At 45.2% G+C, this 26,203-nt stretch overlaps 2 protein-coding genes across 3 annotated transcripts in view; one reads left to right on the forward strand and one right to left on the reverse strand.

Annotated features, from left to right (window-relative positions):
* LOC126094750 (N-alpha-acetyltransferase 15, NatA auxiliary subunit) overlaps positions 1-26,203 on the forward strand; it is a 283,050-nt gene that overhangs the window by 111,176 nt on the left and 145,671 nt on the right. The window lies entirely within an intron of this gene.
* LOC126094748 (uncharacterized) overlaps positions 1-26,203 on the reverse strand; it is a 44,511-nt gene that overhangs the window by 4,250 nt on the left and 14,058 nt on the right. The window contains exon 2 of one of the 2 annotated variants that reach the window (XM_049909299.1): positions 175-639. In XM_049909299.1, coding sequence (XP_049765256.1) covers positions 175-639 — 465 coding nt within the window. Of the gene's footprint in view, positions 1-174; positions 2,381-26,203 lie in introns of those variants that run through there. The other variant, XM_049909298.1, reaches the window with a different exon arrangement.

Raw genomic sequence — 26,203 nt, forward strand, 5'->3', positions numbered from 1 at the left:
GCGTGGCGAAACGCGAACACTCGAGGAGGACGCGACCGCACATTGAGAGAGAGGGCGGGAGAGGCCGGTGTGGGACGGTCAGTTCCTCTGGAAGAGGTGCCGCAGGAAGCCGAAGAGCGTCCTGCCGCGCGGCCGGGCGGCGGGCGCGGCGGCAGCGGCGGTGTAGTTGCGCACCTGTCTGGGCGGCGCGTGGTAGTCGTCGATGGGCGGCCAGGGCGGCTTCTCCGTGCGCTCGGGGGCTGCGAAGGCGCCGCCCCTCAGCACGAGCACGTGGTCCTCGGCCAGCCACACCTCGGACGGCCGGAGGCCGCCCAGCGTGCGCGCCGTGTCGCGCGGCACCTCCGGGTTGGCCGCGTAGCTCACGATGCCGGGGCGCGCCGGCGGCTCGCGGTACAGCTCCTTCTGGATCAGGCCGTACTTGCCGTCGGCGATCTGCTGCGACAGCGTCTTGCTGTCCTCGTCGTCCGCGTCGTCGTCGTCCTCCGCGGGCGGCGGCGTGGGCGGCGGCGGTCGCGCCGCGGCGGTGGGCGGCGCCGCCTCCAGGCTGTTGGTGTCGGCCTGCGGCGCGGCCGTGCCCAGGCGTCGCGGCGCCGCGCCCGCCGCCAGCAGCGCCACGGCCACGAGCAGCCACAGCGTCATCTGCCGGCGAGGTCGAGCAGTAAAGGAGATAGTACACTGAGGTGACAAAAAAATTCGTAGGGTAGCTACGTGCACGCATACAGACGGCGGTAGCATCGCCGTAAAAGGGCAGTGCATAGGCGGAGCTATCATTTCTACTCAGGTGATTCGTGTGAAAAGGTTTCCGGCGCGATTATGGCCGCACGGCGGACTTTTAACACAGAATGGTAGTTGGAACTACACACACGGGACATTCCATTTCTGAAATCGTTAGGGAATTCGATATTCCGAGATCCACAATGTCGAGAGTGCTAGGAGAAGCAGAAATCAGTATGGGACGAGCGGCGAACGTATCCGTTGGCGTTTATGGGCTGTGGAACCGGACGACCGACGCGAGTGCCTTTGCTAACAACACGACACCGCCTGCTGTGTGTCGTGGGGCTCGTGACCGTATCGGCTGGGCCGTAGACGACTCGATGAAAACCGTGGGCTGGTCAGATTAGTCCCGGTTTCGTTTGGTAAGAACTGACGGTAGCGTTCGAGTGTGACGCATACCGCACGATGTACCCGAGTTGTCATCAAGGCACTGTGAAAACTGATGGTCGCTCCATAATGCTGTGGGCTGTGTTTTCACGTTCCAGCCGAACCGATCATTGACTGGAAATGATTATTTCGGCTACTTGGATACCATTTGCAGTCATGTTGCCAAACAGCGAGGGAATTTTTATGGATGACAGTGCGCTTTGTCATCAGGCCACAGTTGTTCGCAATTAGTTTAAAGAGCATTATGGACAGTTCCAGCGAATGATTTGGCCACCATCCAACATTTATGGAACATAATCTAGAAGTCAGTTCGTGCAAAAAATTCCTGCACCGGCAACGCTTCCGCAGTTATGGGCAGCTGTAGAGGCAGCGTGACTCAATAGTAGTTCCAACTACTCGAGTCCACGCCACGTGGAGTTGCTGCACTACACTACGCCGGGCAAAAGGAGCTCCGACACGAGGTTAGGAGGTATCCCGCGGCTTTTGTCACCTCAGTGTCGCTTTGGAAATGAAAATAACAAAAGCAGTAAATCGACGATCGTTTTGTGTATTATCTAATCAGTCGCAGTCCTTAACAAACCGTCAATTAACGACGAAGTATTGGTCAGAGAATTTTGTGACGTTATGGCATAGAGAGTCGAATGGGACGAGAAAGTGAAGCGGTAGTTGAGAAAGAGTGAGATACGGTTGTAACATCTCCCCTATCTTACTGGATTGTTTTGAGGGAGGAGGCCAGAGAGCGAGGTCATCGGTCTCATCGGATCAGGGAAGGACGGAGAAAGAAGTCGGCCGTGCCCTTTCAAAGGAACCATCCCGGCATTTGCCTGGAGCCATTTAGGGAAATCACGGAAAACCTAAATCAGGATGGCCGGACGCGGGATTGAACCATCGTCCTCCCGATTGCGAGTCCAGTGTGCTTAACAACTGCGCCACATCGCTCGATCCCTATCTTACTCAATTTGTACATGTAGCAGTAGTAAATGAAACGAAAGAGAAATTTGGATAAGGAATTAAAATCCAGGAAGAAGAAATAAAAATCTTGGAGGTTTGCCGATGATATTGTGATTCCGTCGGAGACAACAGAGGACTTGCAAGAGCAATTGAACGGAATTATTAGTGTTATCAAAAAGGATTTTATAAAATGACCATCAACGAAAGTAACATAAGGGTAATGGAATGTAGTCGATTTGAAACAGGTGATGCTGAGGGAGTTAATAAGGCACTGAAAGTCGTTTTGCTCTGTGGAGAGGAAAGTAACTGATGATGACCGAAGTAGAGACGATATAAAATACAGACTGGCAATAGCAATAAAATCATTTCTGAAAAAGAGAAAAAAATTTTGACATCGAGTACGGATGTGTCAGGAAGTATTTTCTGGAGATATTTGTCTGGAGTATAACCTTGTACAGAATGAAATGGCAACGGTAAGAAGTTTCGACAACAAGAGAAGTCATTGAAATGTGGTGCTACAGAAGAATGCTGAAGATTAGACGGTTTGATCGAGTAACTAATGAGGAACTGCTGCGTTCAATTGGAGAGAAAAGAAATTTATGGCACACCATGACTAAGAGCACATCCTGAGGTATGAAGATGAGCATGGGGGAGGGATAAGAACTGTAGAGAGTGACGAAGCTTAACTACAGCAGGGAGATGTAGTTTCCATTAGTTACACGGAGACAGTGAGGTTTACACCAGATAGACTAGCGCGAAAGAGCTGCAGCAAATCAATTTTAGGACTGTAGATAACACCAACGAGAAATGGTATCTTTTATGTTGATTTATAACGTGGTTTTTGCCAAATGAAGCACGTATAGTTCAATAAATTGTAGCAATAACAAAAAGAAGACGCCGTATGTGTCGTGTCACTCATTATGTTCCATAAAGGCCATTAAAGATGCGAAACATCTCAAGACTTTAGTTAAGATTCCCATGTAACCTACAGGCATTTAGTGAAGATTAACGTTTCCTTCTAAGAGCAAGAAATGGCCAAGAAGCAGTAGAGGACGCGGCTTTGGGCAAAAAGTCATCATTTACCATGACAGTGTGTTCGCTACACTTGGAGCCAGACCATTTGATGAACACACAAAATAGGGAACTAGTATTGAATAATGTATCTACGTTATTGAACTATCAAATAACCCACAACTGTCTCGAAAATAAAACTGACGCGCAGGCATGATAATAAAACATCAAAAGCAATAAAATCATTTCTCGACACAGAAGAAAACAATTCCGCAATCATCAACGCAGACTCCTTTTGAAGATGAAGTAGTTAGATTAAACAAAGTTAGTCGTGTGGTGGAAAATCGAGTGAAGTGTAAGAATGTGGAATTCATCAGAGTCCGTACAAAATTATCATTTGACGAGTAAAAGACTTCAGCTGATAAGAATACACAGTACAGAAGTATCAGAGAACCGGATGGAAAAAAAAGACAGGCACATATTAAAAAGTTATTGGAACGAGGTAATAAAAAGAAGCTGTTAATTTTTGTGTTACGCCGTATCATGATGCCATTCAAAGCATAGGATGGGGCAAGATGGAAGCACAAAAATCACTTAGAAAATATTTCTTGACTAATACATTGTAAATTATGTCATTCATTAGTTTTGATTAACATATATTGACAACAGCTTAAATGAAACATTGTTCTCGGGGCTCAGTGACTAAGAATAATCTGTGATGGTATATGTTACACAGACAGATCGCGCGTGACGTTGAAACCTCTAATTGGAGTAACTAAGCTCTAAAAGTGTGAAGTGTCACCAGTATTTTTTCAAGCAGACTGTTTGCTGCTGGTGGCAGCGTTCAGTAAAGAGCAGTAGCCTGTTGGCACCCGATATTCGAACGGTAATTTTATCGTCGGTGCTTTCAGAAAATCAAATGAAAACATGCGGGTAAATGGGAGACGGCGGTTTCATTATGATAGTACTTCCTCGAATTGGAACGATGTTGTGGCCTCATACAGTGTCAGCAAATCGATTTGAGAGTACAGAGTGTCTAAATACCCGTACCGTGGATAGTTCCGTGTTGTAACCCTGCTCCATAGTGAAGGTCCCTAATGTGTGCTAGTGCGGTGGCGCGCGACGGAGAGCTGCTGACCGACTGTTCCCGATCACCCAATGGATTGGATTAAATTTCAAACCGCTCCGCATTGTCTCGTAAAGGGAGGGCGTGTTACATCGTTTACGATCATCACTGATCAGTTTGTCGAATAGGGATGTAAAGTCGGGCAGCCTCTTTGGTGATATTCAGATTTGCACAGGCACCGGATTTCATCATCTCCTTCCCTCCTCTCTCTCGTCACCAAAAGCACGAAGCTAACACAACTTTAGACACACACACACACACACACACACACACACACACACACTGAACACGTGCCCTTTGACACTCGGATTTCGCAACGAAAGAAAATATTTCCGATTAGCCCCTGTGGGGCCTGGCAGCCTTTGTATCGTGTTGTAACGGTCAGGTTGGCAGTTAATACCAGAGCACGTCGGTCTCGCCGCCAGGCCAGACGACCTCGCTCGCCGCTACAGTTCCGCGGCAGCCACGCCCGGCGAGCAGTTTCCCAACCTTGCGCGAGCGGCGCGGCGGTGGTGGCCCGAGGCGGCCGGTGAAGGGCCACGCCGGCTGGCTGACCCCGCAGCCGCAGTAGGGGCGCCGCGCCGCTACGCTTTCGCCCCGCCGTGCGCGCACCGCTTCCTCCTCCCGTATCGTCGGCAGTGCCGCAGCAGCTGCCTTCACAAGCAATGTCTTATCTCACTGATAACGTGCACTTCTTGTAGCCGACGTGCAGAATACGGGCGGGATGGTAGTGTCCACGGATTACGTGCACGGTGCGGTGTACACTGTTTTCTCGGAACTGATGTTACTAAGACGACACCCATTGGCACCGTCATCATTCGTTAGCGGTGTAGTAGCGCTGTGTACCGCCGAACTGTCGTAACTATTCGCCGTCACGTATTACCGCGATGTGCTGACGAAACATGGAAACGAAATGCGGCAGTCTGGGAGCCGGTAGCAGGTAAACACGGCATCACCTTTGGGTAGTGGATATCGTTTGTCACACTGAGAGCCTCCTCACGGATTAGTGGACAGAAGGGGCGCCGGCACTGCCAGAGCTGGTGCTTACCCGCGCGCGATCAGCTGTTGCCCGGCGCTGGTCGCTGCTCGCTGCTGCTCCGCTCCGCTCCTTTCTCTTTCCGTTCCGCCTGCGACCGACGAGCGGGGGCGACTGGCTCGCTCGTCGAGCAGCAGCGCCAGCCCCGCGTTTCTTTGCTGCAGCGGCGCTGGCGCGCTCTCCCTGCGAGCGCTGCGGGCACGCCTACTAGCCTAGAGTCCGCCCGCCGGCTTGCGTGCGTTCGCGCAATCAGCTAGCGTCGTGTGCGTCTCCGAGTTACTGCGCCAGTACCGCCGACGAAATCACACATTTCGTAGCCAGCACATCAGATGGTAGCTACTGTTGTACTCGTCAGTCCAAAGGCTGGTCGAGTGGAGCTCTCCACGCAAGTCTATGCGCGTAGCTTCTGCACAAGTCTGTATCCATTCGAACTTGCTTACATCACTCGAGCCTTCGTCTCCCTCTACAATTTTAACTCCTCCGCTCCCCTCCCTCCCCCTCCCCACCTACACACACTCCCCACCGTCACGAACCTATTTCTTGATGCCTCATCCGATCTACCGAGATAACCTTGAGCATTGTTTTGTAACATCACATCTCTTCTAGTCTCAACTGCTTGTCATCCACGTTTCATTTCCGTAAGAGGCAACATTCAGATAAATACCTTCAGAAAACGTGGATTAAGTGTTAACAAACTTCTCTTTCCCAGAAATGTTTTTACTTACTATAGCCAGCGGGGGCTATTCCTTCTTCGTCGTCGTCAGTTACCTCGCTGTCCTTCAGTGTCTCATCAGTAACCTCCCCACCCCAGATCCATTAAAAAAATACAACTTCAGTGTACGAAACAGCTCCGTTCTAAGACAAGCTAGTTTTGACGCATCTCCTGAACTGTGAGTCGTACTTTGATATAACTGTGCATTTATATGTGGATAGTATTTGCAAATGTATTGCCAATGGGTTAGTAGTCTAAAATGTAGTAAGCGATAAACTTTTTCCCTTTTATCATTGTGTGTGTGTGTGGGGGGGGGGGGGGGGGCTGGCTGTCAGCGAAGATTAAGTTTCATTCAAGTTCGAAATTATGTGCAAAGTTTATTGGAAGTCGCTAAGTTTTCTCAAATACTGGATGAATACAGTCTGGGTGTTGGCGTGCCATAAGTTACGTTGCCTCGTGCATAGTTTCTGACTTTAATACTTGACGTATTTTGCTAAACCATTAACGTAAAATTTTTCCTCTTAATTAGTAGATTACGACAGGTGCGCAGTTTTAGCCATTTATTTACCTCGTTTTTGAGCGAATGAAGAGTTGATCGAGTACCTGTCGCGGTTTTGTAGGATAATAAAATACTGCTGTACGACGAAGGCGCGCAGTTTATGCTCTGTCTGAAGCAGTTAATAATCTTGGAATAACGCTCCACCTACGACCAATGAAATTACAACCAATGCGCTTTTTGAAACGGACTTTAGATCTGTAGAGATTACAGCGTTTGGTATGGAACATCCATCTTGATTTTAATGTACCTGCTTGGGTTTTCTCGCAATGATAGTTTTTTGTTCTCGGGTCTGTACTGTTATAGTGTTCATGTATGTCAATTAAGTAACCAGGCGAAGAAAAGTTTACTGTGGCAGTTAATCGACGTTATACGAAGTTTTCATGTGCTGTGTTTCAAAGTCGACTTGATTTGCGACAAAATCTGCGAGAAAGACCTTTCGTGCTGGTATTCCTGTGTGATATCAATTCAACCGTTAGAACAGCCCTGCGAACAAAGGCGTATCATTGGGAAAAAAATCCTTTTTCGCGTGGTATAGAAATGTCTTCTATATGTACAGAAGTTGGGGCTTCTGTTTTTATTATCTTACTGAATACCTGGAGAACTCACGAAAATAGCTTGGGCTATATGGCTTCCTTCTCGTGCTATTCGTTTATACAGTAGCCATATAATCAGTTAATACGATTGTGCTAATGGATCAAGAAGTCAGTATGAATGAATTGATAATTAAATCAATACCCTTAGCTGCACATAGGCGTTGGTATACGTCAACGGGGACACTTGAAAATGTGTGCCCCGACCGGAACTCGAACCCGGTATCTCCTGCTTACATGGCAGACGCTCTATCCATTTGAGCCACCGAGGGCACAGAGGATAGTGCGACTGCTGGGATTTATCCCTTGCACGCTCCCCGTGAGACCCACATTCTCATCTTAATGTCCACACACTACATTCGTAGTTCCCCTGCCATTATACCCATTACTCTCGGCAGACAATCCACCGAGTCCCGTAAGAGTTCGGGCAAATCGTGTCCATCCGCACAGGAGGACATGTCCGAAAGAACAGATACCATCTTCATATAGAAGCCAGTATGGCGGATGGCACCCGATACTACTAGTCGGAGCGTTGCCGTTAAGAATGCATGTTTAAATGTTATACAACGACCAGTCAGTCCGATCGCATGCCCGAGATACTTTCAAGCAACATTGAGGATCCTTGCATATTCTTATGAATTAAGTGCTGAAGTCGCAAACATTAGTGTATCTTCGCCGGATACCGTGCACAACTTTTTCGAAACGCCCCTGCACACAGGGAAACTTCGAGTGTTATCTGCAGATACTTTGGCAATTCTTCTGTATTGGAAAGTGTCTGTTTTTCATTGCTTTAGGCATTTACTACATGGAAGATAATATTGCAATTATCATCTGGAAGTCGCTTTGCGTTAATGTTATCTTTTGTGCATCATCATCGTTCCGGTACGCCGTCTCGCGACTACAGACGCCTCGCTGAGCACGGCCATCCAGCCTTCAGGCGCTGGCCCGTGGCCAAGCCACTTTCGAGCCACCGGGGCCTGCGACACTGACCTCTGGCGACAGTAACCTCTGACTCGAAGGCACATCGTCTTCTCGGCTTTCTATGTCGCCCAGAGAAAGCGAACCATTGACTCGGGATGCCACACCCCGCTTTACTGTCTCGTATGAACGCCACGCGTGCCCGGCAAGGTTTCAGAAAGTTCATTTTGTGTGTGTGTGTGTGTGTGTGTGTGTGTGTGTGTGTGTGTGTGTCAGAGAGAGAGAGAGAGAGAGAGAGAAGGGGGGGGGGGAGACTAGAAGCGTGCTGTTGGGCCTGCGCGTTTGCTGCTCGAGGAGCAGTTACGAGTAATGAAAAGAAGAGAATCAGTAATCAGATTTGCAAACAATTTCTTCTGAAGAACGCAAGCCACCTTCTCTTCATTTCTTAGCTTTCTTTTTTATCTTCTGTATTATAGCAACTAAATGGAATTTGACATGTTGGATGGACACATTCTGAAGGCCTTTCTTATAATTGATCCGATTAAAAATTTAAAATTTAGATGTTCTTTCGTCAGTGAGGCTAGGTCCCTCCGAAGCCGACCTATTAGCTTGATTCTTTGGCCCTGCACAGGACTTTCAGAAGCCAGTCCTGCTAGCTCTTTAGTTGATGATGTAAGGTTGCCGATGCAGTCAGCAAGACCAACAATTTTTCCTTTAGTAACAAGGGAGACCACAGTAAATGTCTATTTAAATCAGTAGCAGAACATCTAGACAGTGTAATATTCACAAGAGATATTCATACTATAACCTTGTAGGAGTTTTATGTAGGGCCGTCGTGTGTTCACTGTTATTTCAATCATTACTTCCGTCGCCATGGTAAAGGAGCCCCGTGCTATGCTTGCTAGTAAAGGAGTTGAGGAATTATCGAATAGGGTGCATAGATTGCTGTGTGATGCATTGTTAAGAGATCGCCGCTAAACAGCCGTGAAAAGGCATTGTATCGTGCGTGCATGTCTGGGCAGCCGATCGCCAGGCGAAAGCAAAAGTGAACCGTAACAGGCCTTTCCCTTTCGGCCGTCAGCGCCTCGCATGCTTCTTGGAAGTCTTTTATAAGCCTGTTAGGGAGGGGTAGGACGCTCGTTGCAGTCCGGTTTGGATCTACAGTGAGCTAAACCTGTGTGTGTGTGATATCCCAGAGAATCGAACCCAGACTGCGCTGATTCGCCACCTGGAAAAGTTGAAAACGAGTTCTTGTATCCAGTGACTGAAAATAGTCAGGATGTAGCAACACCCATTTTGCGCTCAGGCTGATTGGAGTCATTCAGCATTGCATTCATCCAGCCTTCGTATATGTGGTATCAAATCCATAGTAATGTAGAGCAGCTGAAATATGGAGTTTGTTTCGAAACGTATCAATACATATGGAAATAATAAGCGCACCCCCCTCCCCCCCCCCCCCCCACACACACACACACATACTTACACGTTTCTCGCAGACACGAACCAACACAACGTCTGTATCCAGCAAAGTTTGGAATTGTGTTGTACCATCTGCATTCGGATTAGTTACCAGTTTAGATGAGGTACTGTTAGCGGTTCTGGCGCTGCAGTCCGGAACCGCGGGACTCCTACGGTCGCAGGTTCGAATCCTGCCTCGGGCATGGGTGTGTGTGATGTCCTTAGGTTAGTTAGGTTTAAGTAGTTCTAAGTTCTAGGGGACTTATGACCTAAGATGTTGAGTCCCATAGTGCTCAGAGCCATTTGAACCATTTAGATGAGGTAGGTGCAAGCGTGATCCCTTACAGGACCAGAGAAATAGGAGGCGGAAACTGTATTTTCGTGATTGGTATATGTCCTTTGTTGACATCCACATAATTAGAGACACAAGTTTATTTTTTCAACTTGGGTCAGGAAAGAAACTGACCGCAGAAAAGGCCGTTTTAGTGTTCATCTCTATCCCGCAAATCCTGAAGCTATAGGTTCGCATTATCTCACTACTGTGTAGCCACACCGCTGATGGCTTGGTTCTGCATTGTTCTTCAGTTCGCAGTAACTTGAAATACATTTTGTTCTTCAGTCTAGTATCAGGAAATCGTGGAAATTATTTGCACATTTGTTGTTATTCTGGTGAAATTTTTAAGCGTACAGACAATCGTGTCAACTATCTCACAAATGTTTTAAGGCCAAATACGAAGATAGTCTGGAGTTAAGTGTACCAATCATGGAAGCGAGCTGTCTCGTAGGTTTGCAGTTCGTATAAAGATTATAAAGTTCTTGAGAAGGAAACAAAACACACTTCGAGAACGTAAAATAAATTGCATGTGTTTTAGACAGCAGTCGAAAGTGGCCTATCCATATTTGGAACATTTGTCTTTCATGTTCACGTCTTTGGCGACGTGTGGGGCGTGCATGACTTAATGAAGCACCTGCCACGCGCCCATCATCGGTCACAATGCACTGCGCGACTCGCATTCTGTTTGCGAAACAGCAAAAAAGTCGTGAGTCCACGCTGTTGGCGAATTTCATGGTGCCTGTGTAACGAGGACGCTTACGAAACGTGGCTGGCACGAACACTCGTGGCATTTTGTATGCGCCAATCGGCGCCAGCCGCCGGGAGTGTGTAGCGCTGAAAGTGAGATGAGATTTTAAGCGTTAGGATTCACTACTGTCTCACGCTACATTTCTGAATCAGAACGCGGACATGTCTTGTGGCCCAGCGTTTTGATCCTTCGACGGAGTATGGTACGGGACAGAACTTTCATTTAGGAAGAACGACTATTCAGGCTTAGGTTTTACGTCCCCCCCCCCCCCCCCCCTAAATAGATTAGGCTGTATGCTGGGATGGTTGGTTATCTTTCCCCATCCTTGTCGAAATCCAGCTTGTGCTTCGTCATCAATGACAACGCCGTCGACTGGATACTTTTTCGAATCTCGCAATTTCTGAAGAACTACCACCTGAAAGTTTAACGTGCCCCGTTTCCGGGCAGCTGGGAAGTGTTATTACTTTGTCAGGTATTGTAGAAGATAATTTCAGTTGAGTTTGTTTTAAATTAGATTATCAATGTGATGTTTGTTTCTGGATAGCTTTGATAAATAAATTACGTGATTAATCACTTTAATCGCTCTGTGGCTGTTTCTAAAGAGATTTCTATGGAACGTGTTGAAGAGAGTTATCAGTGCACGCTACGCCATACTGGCTATCCGTTGAACTAGTCAAGAACTGGTCTCAGATCCTGGTGTACAGTCTTGATTTCAGGTTGTCATCGTTCTCTAAGTGACTGCAGAGGGAAATGAAGACGAAGTAATTTAAGCAATTTTGGCCGGCGACTGCCCCCACATGAACAGTATCGTCGCCCTGTAACAACATTGTTTACGTATTTGTTGATGTACTCGTCGTAAGTGTGTTTATTACAGATTGAGGCATTTCACACCACTGGAAAAAACCCTGTTTCCTTACTGACGCTACGCAGAATATGTCTGCTGAAAGTTATTGAATTACATTATTGACTTCTCGTGCTATGTTGACGATAGTTAAAAAAGAAAACACAATACTAAGGTGTCTACGTTTGCCCTTGTGTAAAAGGGAAGTCAGCAAGTAAACTGTTCAGAACTTTTTCACGTAATTATAAACGACGGCACGAAGCTGTGGTTGTTAGAGTGAACAATAAACCATTTTTAAGAAACTGGTACTTGAATTCTTCGGGTTCCGCCCTAGGTGAGATTAAGTTTTCTGCATTTTTCTGAATTAGTTAGGAGAATGTATCGGTGTTCTTTTGATGTGCGTACCTCTATCGAATGCTCCTTAAATGTGCAGGGCATGTTTAGAGATGCCTTTGACATTCGAAGACTAGAAGGCTTGAGAACCGCTATCGTTATTTATTCCTTGCTTAATTTAGTTCACTGACTTGCAGCAGCAGTTCTGCCTCTCTGGGTGATATTGGCAAGGCCGTCAATACATTTTCAAGAAAAGCGAAAGCTACGGACACAAATAACTCTTTTTACTTTCACCTTTGAAACTCGAACTTGCGACCACAAAATGTGAGAGCGCTGTGAAGAACCGATCTATAATAGCTGTCACTGGGAATTGTGGTTATAGCATTTATCTGTTCAAGAGCAAGCCAACTGACCTTTCTGTATTTTGTGTAAACAAAGCTGCAGAGGCCAATCTGGGCACGCAATCGCCGTTATATTTGTCCTTTTTTTCAGTACTATATTTTCATCCTAGTTCGAAGCAGTTTGATAATTTTTCGTGTTTTTCCTCTGCAATCGACGTGAATACGAGAAGTGTTGACGTCGGAGAAGCAGCAGCAGCAGTTTTAAAAGAGGCGAGAGTTAATCACAGTTTAATGATTATTCCGGAGCAGCGAATCGCCTACGCTGAATCCAGATCTGTTTTTCCTTTCTCTGCGAGACATTGGCGGTAAATGTCACGGACACCAGGCTATTAGAACTAGATTACGTGCCAGCTGGCTTTCTAGGCAGCAAGCGCCCCTGCACTGCTTAGGAGAGTTGCAGGGCCGTCTTCCTGCAAGCTGTCGCCTTGTCGTCCACTTCCTTATGTGGCGCGAGCGGTTGCTCCGTTCTTGTCAGTCCGTTGTTACTTTTTTGAGTGACTGGCAACGGTGATGCATGTGGTTGCGTTGTGAAGATTTCTGTATCTAAGGAACTGCACCGTTTGGCGTATCATGTTCAGATTGCTAAATAATGGAACTCTTCATAAAAAACTGTGTTCCTTTCTGGCTGCTAACAAGAAACATCAGGTTTCCTAGTGAAGCGTCAGACTCATGTATCTCTGTGTAAACGAACTTGTATAATTGTTTCTCGATTTGTTGCCATGTCATTTGTTGGTATACTACATCTTTCAATGATTTCCTCTGTTATCATCGTTAAACCTTAAATGTCGTACCAATTGGTCGTGTGGCACTCCCTGAAATAACTGTTTCCGAAGAACGGCTATAATAAAAAGAGATATAAACGTGGCCAGCTCGAAAACACGGAGTCACTCAGTCATCGCGACATGATTAACCTGTAACAACTGTTCCTTTCTTTGGAGCTATGTAAGATAAAATAGGCATAGTTCTAACAGACAAAGTAGTCAGACTCCATGTATTTTTCCGACCATATTGCGCCTTAGTCTCAATGTTCCTGGAATTTAAAGAGGTACTTTTGAATACGGTGGCAGTTACATCGAACGGTTCAAAACGCTGCACAGAGCGCCAACGATACATTAAATATCGTGATTTTGACACCTTCCGTTACCGAACATGGCGTGTAAAGTAAACATACCATTATCTTTGATTGAAAGAAAAATCTTATATCGTGTATCTACCTACAGAGATTCTGTCTTCAAAGAAAAGATCAGGAAGTGCAACAACTACACTAACTGGAACAGCGGTGCGTACAAACGGACGCTCGCTGATGAAAGGCTGCAAAGAAGTAACGAGAGTTGCCTACTGTCTAACTGAGTAAACAACGCTACTCGTGTTTCTCCGTCACAGAAATCACATAATCTTTGCTAGCATATCGAGGTTACATGTCTTTATGATGTGCCCATGACGTACGTGCGAAAGCACCACACAAGCTATCAGTAAAACAATTACCTCCTGACATTGACGACAGAGCAAGTCGTTGAAAGCTAGAGTTTGCAAGAATGTCGGCGTGGGGAACTGTGTTGTCAACAAGATTTCATATTAGAACTGGACATAATTCTAGGCTGTAGATGGCTATCAGCCGGCCGCGGTGGTCTAGCGGTTCTAGGCGCTCAGTCCGGAACCGCGCGACTGCTACGGTCGCAGGTTCGAATCCTGCCTCGGGCATGGATGTGTGTGATGTTCTTAGGTTAGTTAGGTTTAAGTAGTTTTACGTTCTAGGGGACTGATGACCACAGCAGTTAAGTCCCATAGTGCTCAGAGCCATTTGAACCATTTAGATGGCTATCACGTAGACCCTAGCGAACTAATGCCGCTCTGGATTGAAATACATGTTGAAGGGACTTTCGTGGCAGGAGGGACTTTCGTGGCAGATGATTGATAGGCAAATCCGCTACCCGTCCTGACCGATAATCCTACAAGATTAAGTCCAGAAGTTTGAAGAACTGATAGTCGATCAGCGAGAGAAGTTATGTAGAACAGTAGATTCAAACGGGGTGAACTATCCACAGCTGCTTCTTCTTCTTCTTCTTCTTCTTCTTCTTCTTCTTCCACGAGTTGACACTTTTAAGGAACACCCTAACTCTGTAGTAATGACAAAGTTACGCCGCTTGCCTAGCAATTTCTAATGCCGTTCGTCGAGCAGAAAGTCTGGGAACTGTTTTCTCATATTTAACGTCGTTAACAGGATGTAGATGTTGTCCATAGTGGTTTCGATTATATAGTATTACCCAGGTTCCTCCATTTTTTCGGCAGTTCGGTCCATAAAAGAAGCATATCGGAACTATCGTCGCAGTTGCTCATAGTCGGTAGCCGATGGTTAATGAGCGGGTAATGTCGCTAGACCGTTAGTTTTTCCTAGTCCCTTCCTCGAAATTGGTGAATGATGGTGGGTTATAAATATCGGCGCTACGGCAACGCGGAAAGACTGCGCGCCGCCGTGGCTGGATAGGGCGGGGTGTGGGGCGTGGCTGGCGGCGGGGTCGCCAGCAGCAAGGCCGGGCCAAGGTCCGTCTGTCCGTGTCTCTCACCTGCCGTCACGTCACGTTACGTACGCGGTCCTCGCCACAGCCGGCGGCCTCCCACCGCAGGGAGCGCAGCAGTCGTTTCGTGTGTGGTGGATCAAGCTTTGCTCGGAAATATGGAAGTCAGAATGCAAGTACATTGGACAGTGATGCCGGTACATAATTTTCCAGTCTACTTGACACTGACACTGACAGTGGAAGCTTGCGTAGAAAAGCGATGAAAGTGACAGATTACCTGGGTTTAGACTCTGCAAATGATTCATGTAATTGCCTCTCGAATCGAAATGAACAAGAAACAAGGGCGGAACGCTGACTTTGGAGCGACTGTAGGTTGGTTTATGCGTTTCCAATCTAGTTTTGAGTTACAATTAGAAATCGAGAGTGAAAACTGTGGGCTCATACTGATCCAGCTCAACATTTCAAAAAGCATTATTGATATGGAGGGCTACAAAAAAAAAAAAAAAAAAAAAAAAAAAAAAAAAAAAAGAGAGTCTACAGTGCGTACGAAAGTGGTTTGTACTGGAAGAAAAGTGACAGCAAAATTCCTTGTTTCTGAGAATGAAATGTCAGTGCTCGGTTTTAAAACAAAGCAAATGACGCATCACTGCTATGGTACACGTACGGTTTTGTTTTCAACTCAGTGTTTCTTAGTATTTATTATCTGTATTATATTTATCATCAGTTGTGGATGTAATTATCTCGTAATCACAGCCTGGAACAAAATTCCGTGCACACAGTGCACCCCGGTTTGACTATCGCTCACATTTTTTGTGTAATGTCTGTGTTCGTAGTTGGACTCGCGTGGGTGGTAGACCCTCAGTCATGGATCCGTCGCCACTATCGGGTCTATCACACTAAAAACCTTCTGGATGTACTGCCACGTCATCGCGTACGAATACTTTAAATGTCAAAATAACCGACATTTCTGCCGCATTGCAGCGGCCTTGCTTGTTGCAAAGGCTAATCCTTCGTATTTATATTGCTAACATGTCTAATTCTTGAATTATTTCGAAAACCTCCTGGCCCGTATCATCTCTTTATCTGCTCAACCAGACTGTACTTTTCGCATTTGTGTTCGCTGTTTAAACAAAATTTTGCCGTGATGAGCGTTGCTGTCCGCTTCCCTGTTTTTGTTTTTTTTGTTTTTTTATTATTTTTTTTCGCTCTGGTGTAAGTACTGCGCGAATATATTTGTAAGCATCCATAAGTGACTTTAGTATCTAAATGCAGTAGAATCAGATTGTTCGCTACCCTTTTTAACTACTTTATTAAAAGTTACATATCTCTATATGTATTCTGTAATTTCATTTCCATCTGCTAACCCGAGGGAGAAGTGAGTGTGGGGAGAAGTGTGTGTGTTTCCTGTGTATCAGATATGGCTCCTAGACGCTCCAATTTCTTCAGCTCTTTTTCGATGTTCGTCCAGTGCAAATGAAATTGTCAGAAATTCAATTATTTGCACGTGGTCTCGTACAAGTTCCGTATAAACATCTTGTAGATACTGAGGTTACAATAGTTTTGCATAGACCGACATAGCAGGTCAAATAATTCTTTGTTATATATAGCCGGCCGGTGTGGCCGAGCGGTTCTAGGCGCTTCAGTGTGGAACCGCGCGACCGCCACGGTAGCAGGTTCGAATCCTGCCTCGGGCATGGATGTGTGTGATGTCCTTAGGTTAGTTAGCTTTAAGTAGTTCTAAGTTCTAGGGAACTGATGACCTCAGATGTTAAGTCCCATAGTGCTCAGAGCGATTTGAACCATTTTGTTATCTATAGGCAGATTATTTGCCTTCACTGTGAATTTACCCATTCGATAGTGGGGAGGGTGATTAATTGCCCCTTGTCATGCCCGAATATGGTTATCTAAATCGGAGGTGATATGAGTGATTTTTTTCATACTGTAGTTTATTGAGTTTAATGTTTAAGTCTATATGTTGATACACCTGAGTCAGATAATCTGTGTCTAAGTGTACTGTAGCGTCTACGTTTTTTAGTGAGGCCACATTGTTTCGTGTATTACACGATTTCGATTCCTCCTTGTTCATATCGTTAGAATGAAAGATTATCTATTTGTGTATTACTTAGGCTATATTACCAATGTTATTTCTGTTGTTGTTTCTCTGGGAGATTGTAAAAGTCATGCTTCCAGGTGTGCTTTTCTATCAATTTTCTCTGCAGTCTTTAGTCTGTTAAAAGTCGTTTAGTGTTCATTCTTCAGCATTTCATCTTCCAGTTCGTCACCTCTAGTGCTAGGTTTCGTTTGTACCATCTCACTCAAATACCTGTGCTCTAGTTTCTGAGGCGTAGTTCCACTTGCATTACTGAGACAGCCTGACAGGCGTAAGAAAGTGTCGCTGGTTTTGAGAAGGTTTGTAGGTGAAGCATGTTACACAGTGTGATTCAGCAGCCCCTAACAGTTGCCGTTTTATGCAAGTTGCAATGTTATGTCTGGTCTTCATAAACCACACGTGAGATATCCATATTCTCTCGGTCACTGCGCACAAATTATAAGTCGTACAAAAAAATGAACAAGACCTTTTTTTGAGACATTTATTTGATGTAGTTAAATTTTGTACAGGGATACGTCTTCGCTACAGGCCACGGTTTTCGAGTTATTCAGGAAAAACACACGAAAGTGATTTCAAACGCACCTCCACTCCCTTACACATCCTTCACTAGTCAGAATTTCTGGTGTCTTGTTCGTGGCATTCTCTCCTGCCACTGCACAAATTTCCGACTACACGAAATATTCACAACATTCGACCACGAGCATAGTCAGCCATTTCGTAAGCATTATTGGTTTTAAACATGCCCGTGAGAGCAGTGAAAGAAAGACTTTTGCAAACGTTGCGCTGAAATTAATTATGTTGACAATTCGATCTAAACTCGACCCTTACAAGCACATTAGTTTCCTGAACAGAAGGAATAACTCCAAAACTACTGCCTCCAGCGAAAACGTATTCCAGTACAGTATTTAATTACATTAAATTTCCTACAAGAAGGTTCTGTTCATTTTTTCTGTAGAACTAATAGTTTGCGCGCTGCGAGTGAGAGAATATGGAAATCCTACGCATGGCTTATGAAGGTAAGATACATTGAGGGTTGCATAAAACGATGTCGGTAGGGGCAGCTAAATCACCCAGTGTAGTTTCCATTTGATTTGTCGAGAATCGTGATATTGCTCGTCGCCAGTTCCTAAGCTCTGTAGACAGAGTTTTTCTCTTCGGTTTCATGGCACTGCTTTATTTCATATGCCAATGTACAGTATGCTTTTGTAAATAATGTGTTATTCGAAAAATCAGTTACCCGAACAGCCCAGTTGTTTTGGATAAACGATGCACTTACTGTATCTCGATCAGAATAACGAAGTGACTTATTGCATTGTAGAGCATCCCAGGGAGAGGGCGGGTGGAGGGAGAGAAGCATTGGGTTCACCGTTACCCGTGCAAAGCCGTGTGGGTGTGATAGATACAGCAATGTGGTTACGTACTGGTGACTACATTCACACGATCCTCTCTTGCGTTCGTAATTAAGTTGCCTTTGCAAGATAAAATTAGCCTTATTACTTTCCTGTAAGCTATCTCGTCTGTCTCAGATGTTCTGTTGCGTAAGTCAAACACGCAGCACAGAGGAACAACGTAGTGAATCACACAAATTATGTTATTGGTCACAAGCGCCGTCTGCCAACTACTGTGGCGACTGGCACAACGCTGAAAACAACGAACGGGGCGATTCGTTGTCACTACGGCAACAGTTGTGCAGACAGTTAACTGTCAAATATATTGTCCTGATCCACGTACGGACCTCACCAGCTACCTTTATTTTCATTGTGGCCATAGGAATTGCTGAAATTGCAGCCCAATTAATTATGGAACATCCACCATGCTTCACAGTTGCGGTGAAAAAGCGTGAATTGTAATCTCCTCCAGATATTTCCTGTGACTTAACACTTATTGCGCCAACCCACATTACATTTTTCCGTTGCTCAGTAAGCCTGATTTTTGGCTTCTTACGCGACAGAAATCTCTTATTGTAATCACGTGGTTTATCAGAAGCTGGACAATATGATTTTTATACTGTGTGTCTCGTTTATGCAGCTCGCGTTCAATTGTTTACTTTGACATCCTGTTTTATGAATATTAATTTCTTGATTCATAATGCTGTTTAATGTCGCGCTGTCTGTATCATTAAGCTTTTCATCACTTTTTTTTTTAGTTTGCTCATAAAGTGTTGTCATGAGGGAAGATACGGCATTAGTTGTAGTTTTGCGACTACTGCCATAGGCGTACAAACTATGATGAAAGCATATACCAGTTGGATTTGTTGGAAATCTGTAATGCTACACTTGACAGTAGAGCACAAGTCACAGATAGGCTAGCGGCCCAGATAGCTCCCTTGAGGCACTGTAGTACAAGGGACAATCGTAAGATGGCGTCATTATGTTACAGATAAGTCGGGCATGAAGCATAATGTGTTTACACCAGGCTGTTCACAGTAATTTGTGCATTACGAAAGAGTATAACAGTCGTTCGGTTTTACGCCACTTTGGCAACTTGAGTTTGTGTGGCTGCGTCTTTCTTTATACATGATTAGTAGCTTATTGTTCTTGAGTAGAGACATTGACACAGCCCCTATTCCATCTCGAGGCGGTGACTGGGAGTCACTGACCTCTGCGCCAGTGAACTTCAGTTATAACTAGTGAGTTGCTAGATTATTTTGCCAGGTTATTTGGCATCAAACATCATATTTTAGAAATCAGCCTTAAACGTTCTTGGCTACAAATTCATGTGGATATCAAGCACTACTGAAATTCCGGATCTTTCTGCTGATGCCACTCTGCCCGGAGCGAGCGACTATCTTTTTCAGCCCCTCGTTGTATGGAGGTGACTGTAGGTGCAATACACTACTTCCATAACGTTTCAGTATAAAGCTCCACCGCTCTGACCACGGTACCGAGCGCCTGCCGTTTCATCTTCAGCAAATGGGCCCACGTGGACGCGGTGGGGGCGTGGTGTCAGCACACAACTCTGTCGACCCTTGTGGGCCCCGTACCAGTCTTCCCACAAAGGGAAAAATCCCTGGCAGTCCCAGGAATTGAACCCGGGTCCTCCGCAGAGCAGCCATTTACGCTAACCACTCAGTTACGGAAGTGGACTTTCCGCATAAAGGCATCCCATAAAACAGTACCTGGCCACACTTGGATTTCCAGCGAAAAGCGTTTCTTGTCTTGGTAGCAGCTAACGGTACCGCTACGGCAGATCCAGTCGTCCCGTTTTTTTACCGATTCCAGTCACGCAGCGACCGTCGGCGCTTTAGTAATGTTTGGCGTATCCGCTTCTCTGACCTTCCACCGCAAACGGTCTTTAGCGGTGGACTGCGTGTGACCTACATCACTGACCGCAAGGTAATGCACGTAAGGACGAATGAGTCGGTTTCAACGGAAGATTGCAAAATAATCTATTGCTGCCGTTGCCTTTAATTTCACGCAGAATTCTTCTTTTGAAGTGACTTTGAATGTTGTCGATGAAAATGATATACCAATAGACGAACGATGTGGAATACAAAAATTAATAATAAATAATACAATTTTACTGGCGTGTTGAAAGTGTGTTCCTTATTGAGAGAAAAACGTAAAAATTATAAAATTTGGGTGTGTGTAGGTTTTCGTCCAGGACTGGAGATGTAGTGATTAAAGACATCGTACCGGAAAGTCACTCGCCGGTTCTGTCCCAAAAAATGCCTGTCCCTTTAATCCGATTTTTTACTTTTTTACAAGAATATATTTACACTGCTTAGCGCAGACGTTTGTGGTTTCTTGGATTACTTAATGCTGTGTCAGGTATGGATCCTATAAATGACTGAGATTATTGTTTACGAATAGCGTTTTGTTTATGTTGTTGCCGATGAATTTGAAAGGAGAAAGACGGAGAGCAAATGCAGACACCAGTACAAGGTATTTATAAATGAATATCGGGGCTTTAACGCTTCATAATATTTATTACATTAAACTTAGTTATAAATGATACGTCAAAAGAAAGAGCAACTCAAACAGTTGTATGGCATTTGCATGGCCTCCACGTTCACCCGACCTAACGTCATGCGATTTTTTCCTTTGGGGCTTCATCAAAGATCGTGTGTACGTGCCTCCGCTACCAGCAGACCTCCCTGAATTAAGAAACCGCATTGAAGCAGCTGTTGCTACAATCACTGAAGACACACTTATGCACGTTTGGGAAGAACTCGGCTATAGACTTGATGTGTGCAGTGTGACAAATGGTGCTCGCAGTGAACATTTATAAGGTTCTTGGTAAAACTGTTGGAGTTGCTCTTTCATTTGACATATCATTTATATCGGTAAGTTTAATATTATAAAGCATTAAAACCCAGATATTTATTTATAAATACCCGGTACATTGGCTGCTTATGTATTGTAGCGTCGAGGAATCCGCTGTGTATAACGAATCGATAATAGTCAAAATTCTACAAAGGATTACGTTGACGTTTCTGTTGCAATACATTATTTCTGTAATCCCCACTTCGTTGGCTCACCCATTTAAACTTTAAAAATTTGCGTCAGTATTCCACCTCAGTCACTAGCAAACATTAAAAATATCGACAGACTGACACGTGAGAGGAAAGTTCTGGCAACTGCTCTTCCCCCTCCTCACCCCCACCGCCACCCCTATCGCCTCAAATGAGTTATAGGTGTTTTCCGTCCGCATAGTAGGTATAACAACACAGTTTCATTAAATTCGGGCAGGCTGTACAGATGTGACTAGGATCCTCATTTTTACAAGGAATTTACATCTGCATGCAATTCTAGTGTACCACTTGTAAAAAGTATTTAAAATATCAACAAAGCTAGTTTTCTAACAGGATGCCGTAGGGTACTTTGCCGGACAAGTAAACGGCGAAACACGAAGTTGTATCGGAAACGGAAAGACAGTCAGCAGTTTTTCGTTAGTGAAAAGCAATTTAATCTTTTAGTGTTCCATGAGAAACAACAAGTTGAGGTGGTTGTTTACAGGCAACGAAGAAGAATGAATACATAAAGGATGGTTTCACACATTGATAAAGATGAGTGAACTGACGAAGTGTAGGCTGCGATTGATGATTTTATTCACTGTCCGAAACGCTCGTTCGCTCCACGTACAACTGCAAATCCAAATTTGAGCTTGTATTTTTGGTTAATCTTACGATTTTTTCTGTGCACTGAACGCGGTCGATAACGTAAAGTTCGTATTCGTACAACCTCCAACGGCACCACTGCGAATGAACCACTAGATAATTTTCGAATCATCATTATGATCGATGACTGTTGTATTTTCTAAGTGTTATATAGGTAGTTTATTCAAGAATAGTGGTATCAACGCCCACCTGACGAATTCATATTTAGAAGTCGTGTTATATTTCCTTTAATTGTGTAATACTCTCCAAATTTATTTTTAGGCTTTCTCAAATATCATTATCATAGTGGGGACAGAATTTGCTTCACATTGTGAGACCAGTTGTCTCCAAATGGTGCCGTATGAAAGTGATTAGCAGTGGAAGCCTTTCCAGATGCATACTGGCAATAGAAGTTACTAATGCAGGATAGCAAGTAGCGTCGCACCAGACGCTAGTTCTGTTGTATGCATTGCTGTTGCCTTAGCAAGTATCAGGTGCACAGGCATCGTAACCGGGCTTCCCCCGTCTTCCTGTAACGCACGCGGTGGCCTATTTATTTGGACGTCGCCTGCTCTGTCAGAAACCCTAGTCCCGTTACCAGACCCATTGCCGCGCGACCTCGCGCTTAATGATGCGGAAGCGGCGTGTCGACGTCACGTCGAGTCGAGTCGGGTCTCGTCCCAGGCGTCACAGGGCGTAGCTGGCCACGTCTGCCTGCGCGCCGTTCATCAGCGCTGCCGATACAGAACGAGGCCGGCGTGCGGTTGGCCTTTGCTTCACTTCTTGCAAGCGCGCCGCACACTGCCAGCGCTCCACCTCGCAGGCCAGCTTTGCCTGTCCACTGGAGATTGAATCGAGACCGGATGCCCGTCCGGTTGCTCAATTATTGCTCCTCTTTTTTTCGCGTCATTCTCAGAGGCCCTTACTCCAGATTCGGTGCTGTCCTCGCTAATATCTTTTCAGATCGTAGACAGCTAGTACTCTTTCGACTGCGGAGTTTTCCTGCACTAGACAATGTAAAGATTATTCCGAAGTCCAAATTAGTCAACCCGGCTGCAAAAGCGATCCAGCGGTATAGCTGGCTGTCGGCTTCACGGCCACGGGTGAAAGGAGCTCGCCAAATGGCATCGTGCACAACTCTGAACAGCAGTGATGCATCTCGGAGGGCTGCATTCTGCATTAATGGGGTGCCCTACAAAGCTGACGCTGACGCCGCCTTGTTGATTCCGTACCTCGCCGACATCAAAAATGTTTATACCGGAAATTAGCGATCTTTTGAGGAGTCAGAGCGTACCACATTATCTTAAATTGAGAATTTCAGATATAAACAGAGATAACCTCTGTTCGCCGCATGCTCGATGATAATAGGACTACCAGTGTACGTGTCGACAAGTTGGAGAATGTTGTAACCTTACAAGTTTTAAGGACGACGCTACTGCTGGCGGAAGAATGCTATCGGTAGAAAACAACATCGTTTCCCCGTCAGACTTTGAGAATTTCTTGTACACGTCCCGAGGAAAACTGTCTTATTTAAAGTATGCATATCGTGTGATCTTTGGTAACTTGTTTAATTTCGACCAGTGTGTACAAGTTGGGACTGCAATTGTAAGCGCATTATTTTTGTAAATAATCCCATTAACTGTCTGCAGCTGTCAACTCTGGCGTTTACTCTTACAGTTTGTCTACCTTTTTCAGCCTCTTTCCCTATAATGCTATTCTTCTTGTCGCTAAATTTGACACTTTGGGGTTCGGGTTTATTGAGCGAGGTGGCATAGTAGTTGAGGGAAAATATACGGATTCGCGAAGTCTCTTTCAAATCTCCCGTCCCGCCATCTGAATTTGTGCTTTCCATTGTCTCTTGAAATACTCAGGGAATGACGGGATGGTTCCATGGAACAATCCACGGACGAATTCCTTCGCCATACTTATTCATCTGAGTTCATTTAATTATGATAATCGGCTCGGTGCTACCAGATTCGTTAGGTGAATGTTGGCTCGCAGATGACCAAAAGCAAATAATAACTAACAGTTGTAACAAATCTGAAGGTAGTAAACATTTCGACACTTTCCCTAAGTTCGTAATACCGTGCACTTCTTTCCTGTCGTTGATACGTTTAACGCAGCCAAGTGCCAATATTAACTGGATCCTGTCTTCTTCCACGCATAAACCAGATCATAATTACGACGCTGTGAGATACTTTAGTTCGTAGCACATGAGCACTGATATACAGTATGGAACTATTCGTGCTCGATGTGCCAGATTTGTGAATCTCTGTCTATCAGTAGTTTGTTCCTCGTACTTGAGGCAATGCTTGAATATGAGACCGCTTCAATCAGTGTGGTCACAGTACGTGCTGTCAGTTGACTACCGATCGGCCTCGATACGTAGCTGCTGCTGAACATTCGGAATGAACGTGGTTGTTAGGTACGTAGCTGATTTCCGCAACGCGCCTGTGTTGTTACACCAGCTAGGACTGAAACAAGACATCTTCCTGTACAAACAAGACAAGAAGTCCTATATAGCGTGGTAAAGCTAAGTGCGAGCTTGCAATGCGAGTGGTATAATGTGGTCAAGCCGTATTTATTTCTCTCTTGCTTTTTCGCTTTCTATCTCCAAACTGGAGAATAAAATTTCCAACAGCTGCGTATCTGATACTATTACCCGAAATAGCTCTTCGACATGTACCCTTTATTTCTTTGGTGTCAGTTTCAAAATCGAAGCCAAGCACTCATGCTCGTTGAAGAGACTTACGAGCTGTCATCGTACTTTAACCGGATCAGCACGGTTCAGATTACATGTAACATGCCTCTGCTAACTCTTGACTAACGTAGCCCTGAAAAAGTTCTTTCCGCAACTGAGAAATGTTTTACTAACTGTAAGCGCTCCATTTGTCATTTGCTCGTTACACAGTGAACTTCATCTGTTTCGCCTCCGAAACTCAACTCAGCACTCTGTGGTCCTAATCGGCAGGGAACCTTTCTGCTTGGTCAGCATATATAATTTCATCTCTTTCGCCATAGTTTTTTAATTAAAAACATCACTTTTGCAGTCCATAGACTGGTTTGGTGCAGCTCTCCACGCTGGTGTATCCTGCGCAAGCCCGTTCATAATGAACATCTACTTGAACCCGCTTAATGTAGTACTGATTTTCGTCTACAGCTTTTTGCCTCTCGCCCTCCCCCCCCCCCCCCCCCAATACTTCTTTTAATTACAAAACTGTGATTACTTGATGTGTCAGGATGTCGTATGCGATTCCCTCCATTAGTCAAAGTGTGCCATAAATAGGATTAAACGCGGAATTTCATGCTGCGAACTAGGATCTGCAATGGAAATCATGATGATGTGTTCCACTATCGCATGAGGATTTTTATCTCTGCAAAACCATATTTTGTTAACTGCCTTCCATACAGAGCATGTGACCCTGCATTAGCATAGCACGATATATTTTGATGAAAAAATGAGTTCGGACTCGTGGTAAATGCCGTTCCTATCGACAAACAGTGGACTAGAATAGGTAGCACGGAGCTAACTGCTCTTGATTGTTCGTATAAAATGGTAATCTTGCAGCAAAACCGTAGGTAATGTGCGGAATATTATTATTCTGCACGCTAAAACAGGATTGACAGGGAGGAAGAAGCTCTGTGGAGACTGAAGTATGGTAAATGTTCCCCGGGTTTGTTTTGACTGCGGTAAATACGCCTCTTTGTGAAGAGCGGCGCAACCTGTTGGTGTAGAAGGTGCGTCGCGTCCAGCGTTCCGGTCGGGCACAGCCCACTTCCTGCGGCCAAGAAAGCGTCCTTGGCGATTAGCAATGTGGGAAACGAAACGCTGCTGTCGACACAGCGAAAGCCCCTCGATATTGGGAAGCGAGGTCGACTCGCGCTTTTCCCCTAATCGCGGGAAATGGTGAAACCTGGTTTTCCCGTGCCCCGTAACTCATTTCAGCTTAGGTATGTGATGCTCAATAAGAGAGGCCCCTATCCGCTAACCACAGAGTAGGCAGGGGCACTTGCGAAGTCACAAAGTCGAGAAAGTACTGCGACGAAACCGCGGAGGAGCTGTTCAGAAACGAAGCTCGTGCTTTTTTCCTTTTTTATGACATTAGTTATGTTTCAGCATCTAAAGGTTACGCCGTCTATAAAAGATGGCTTCGTGGTCCCCAGAAAGGTAATGGAGAAAGAGTCCAGAATACCATTCGTGAGAATGATGGGTATGTTTCACCGTTACGTGAGAATTCCCCCGTTCCGAATGTGTTCACGCTGGGGACTCTCGAATAAAGTAATCAGTTTTTCAGCAAAA

The sequence above is a fragment of the Schistocerca cancellata genome, chromosome 8 (assembly GCF_023864275.1).
Source record: "Schistocerca cancellata isolate TAMUIC-IGC-003103 chromosome 8, iqSchCanc2.1, whole genome shotgun sequence".
Taxonomy (NCBI): domain Eukaryota; kingdom Metazoa; phylum Arthropoda; class Insecta; order Orthoptera; family Acrididae; genus Schistocerca; species Schistocerca cancellata.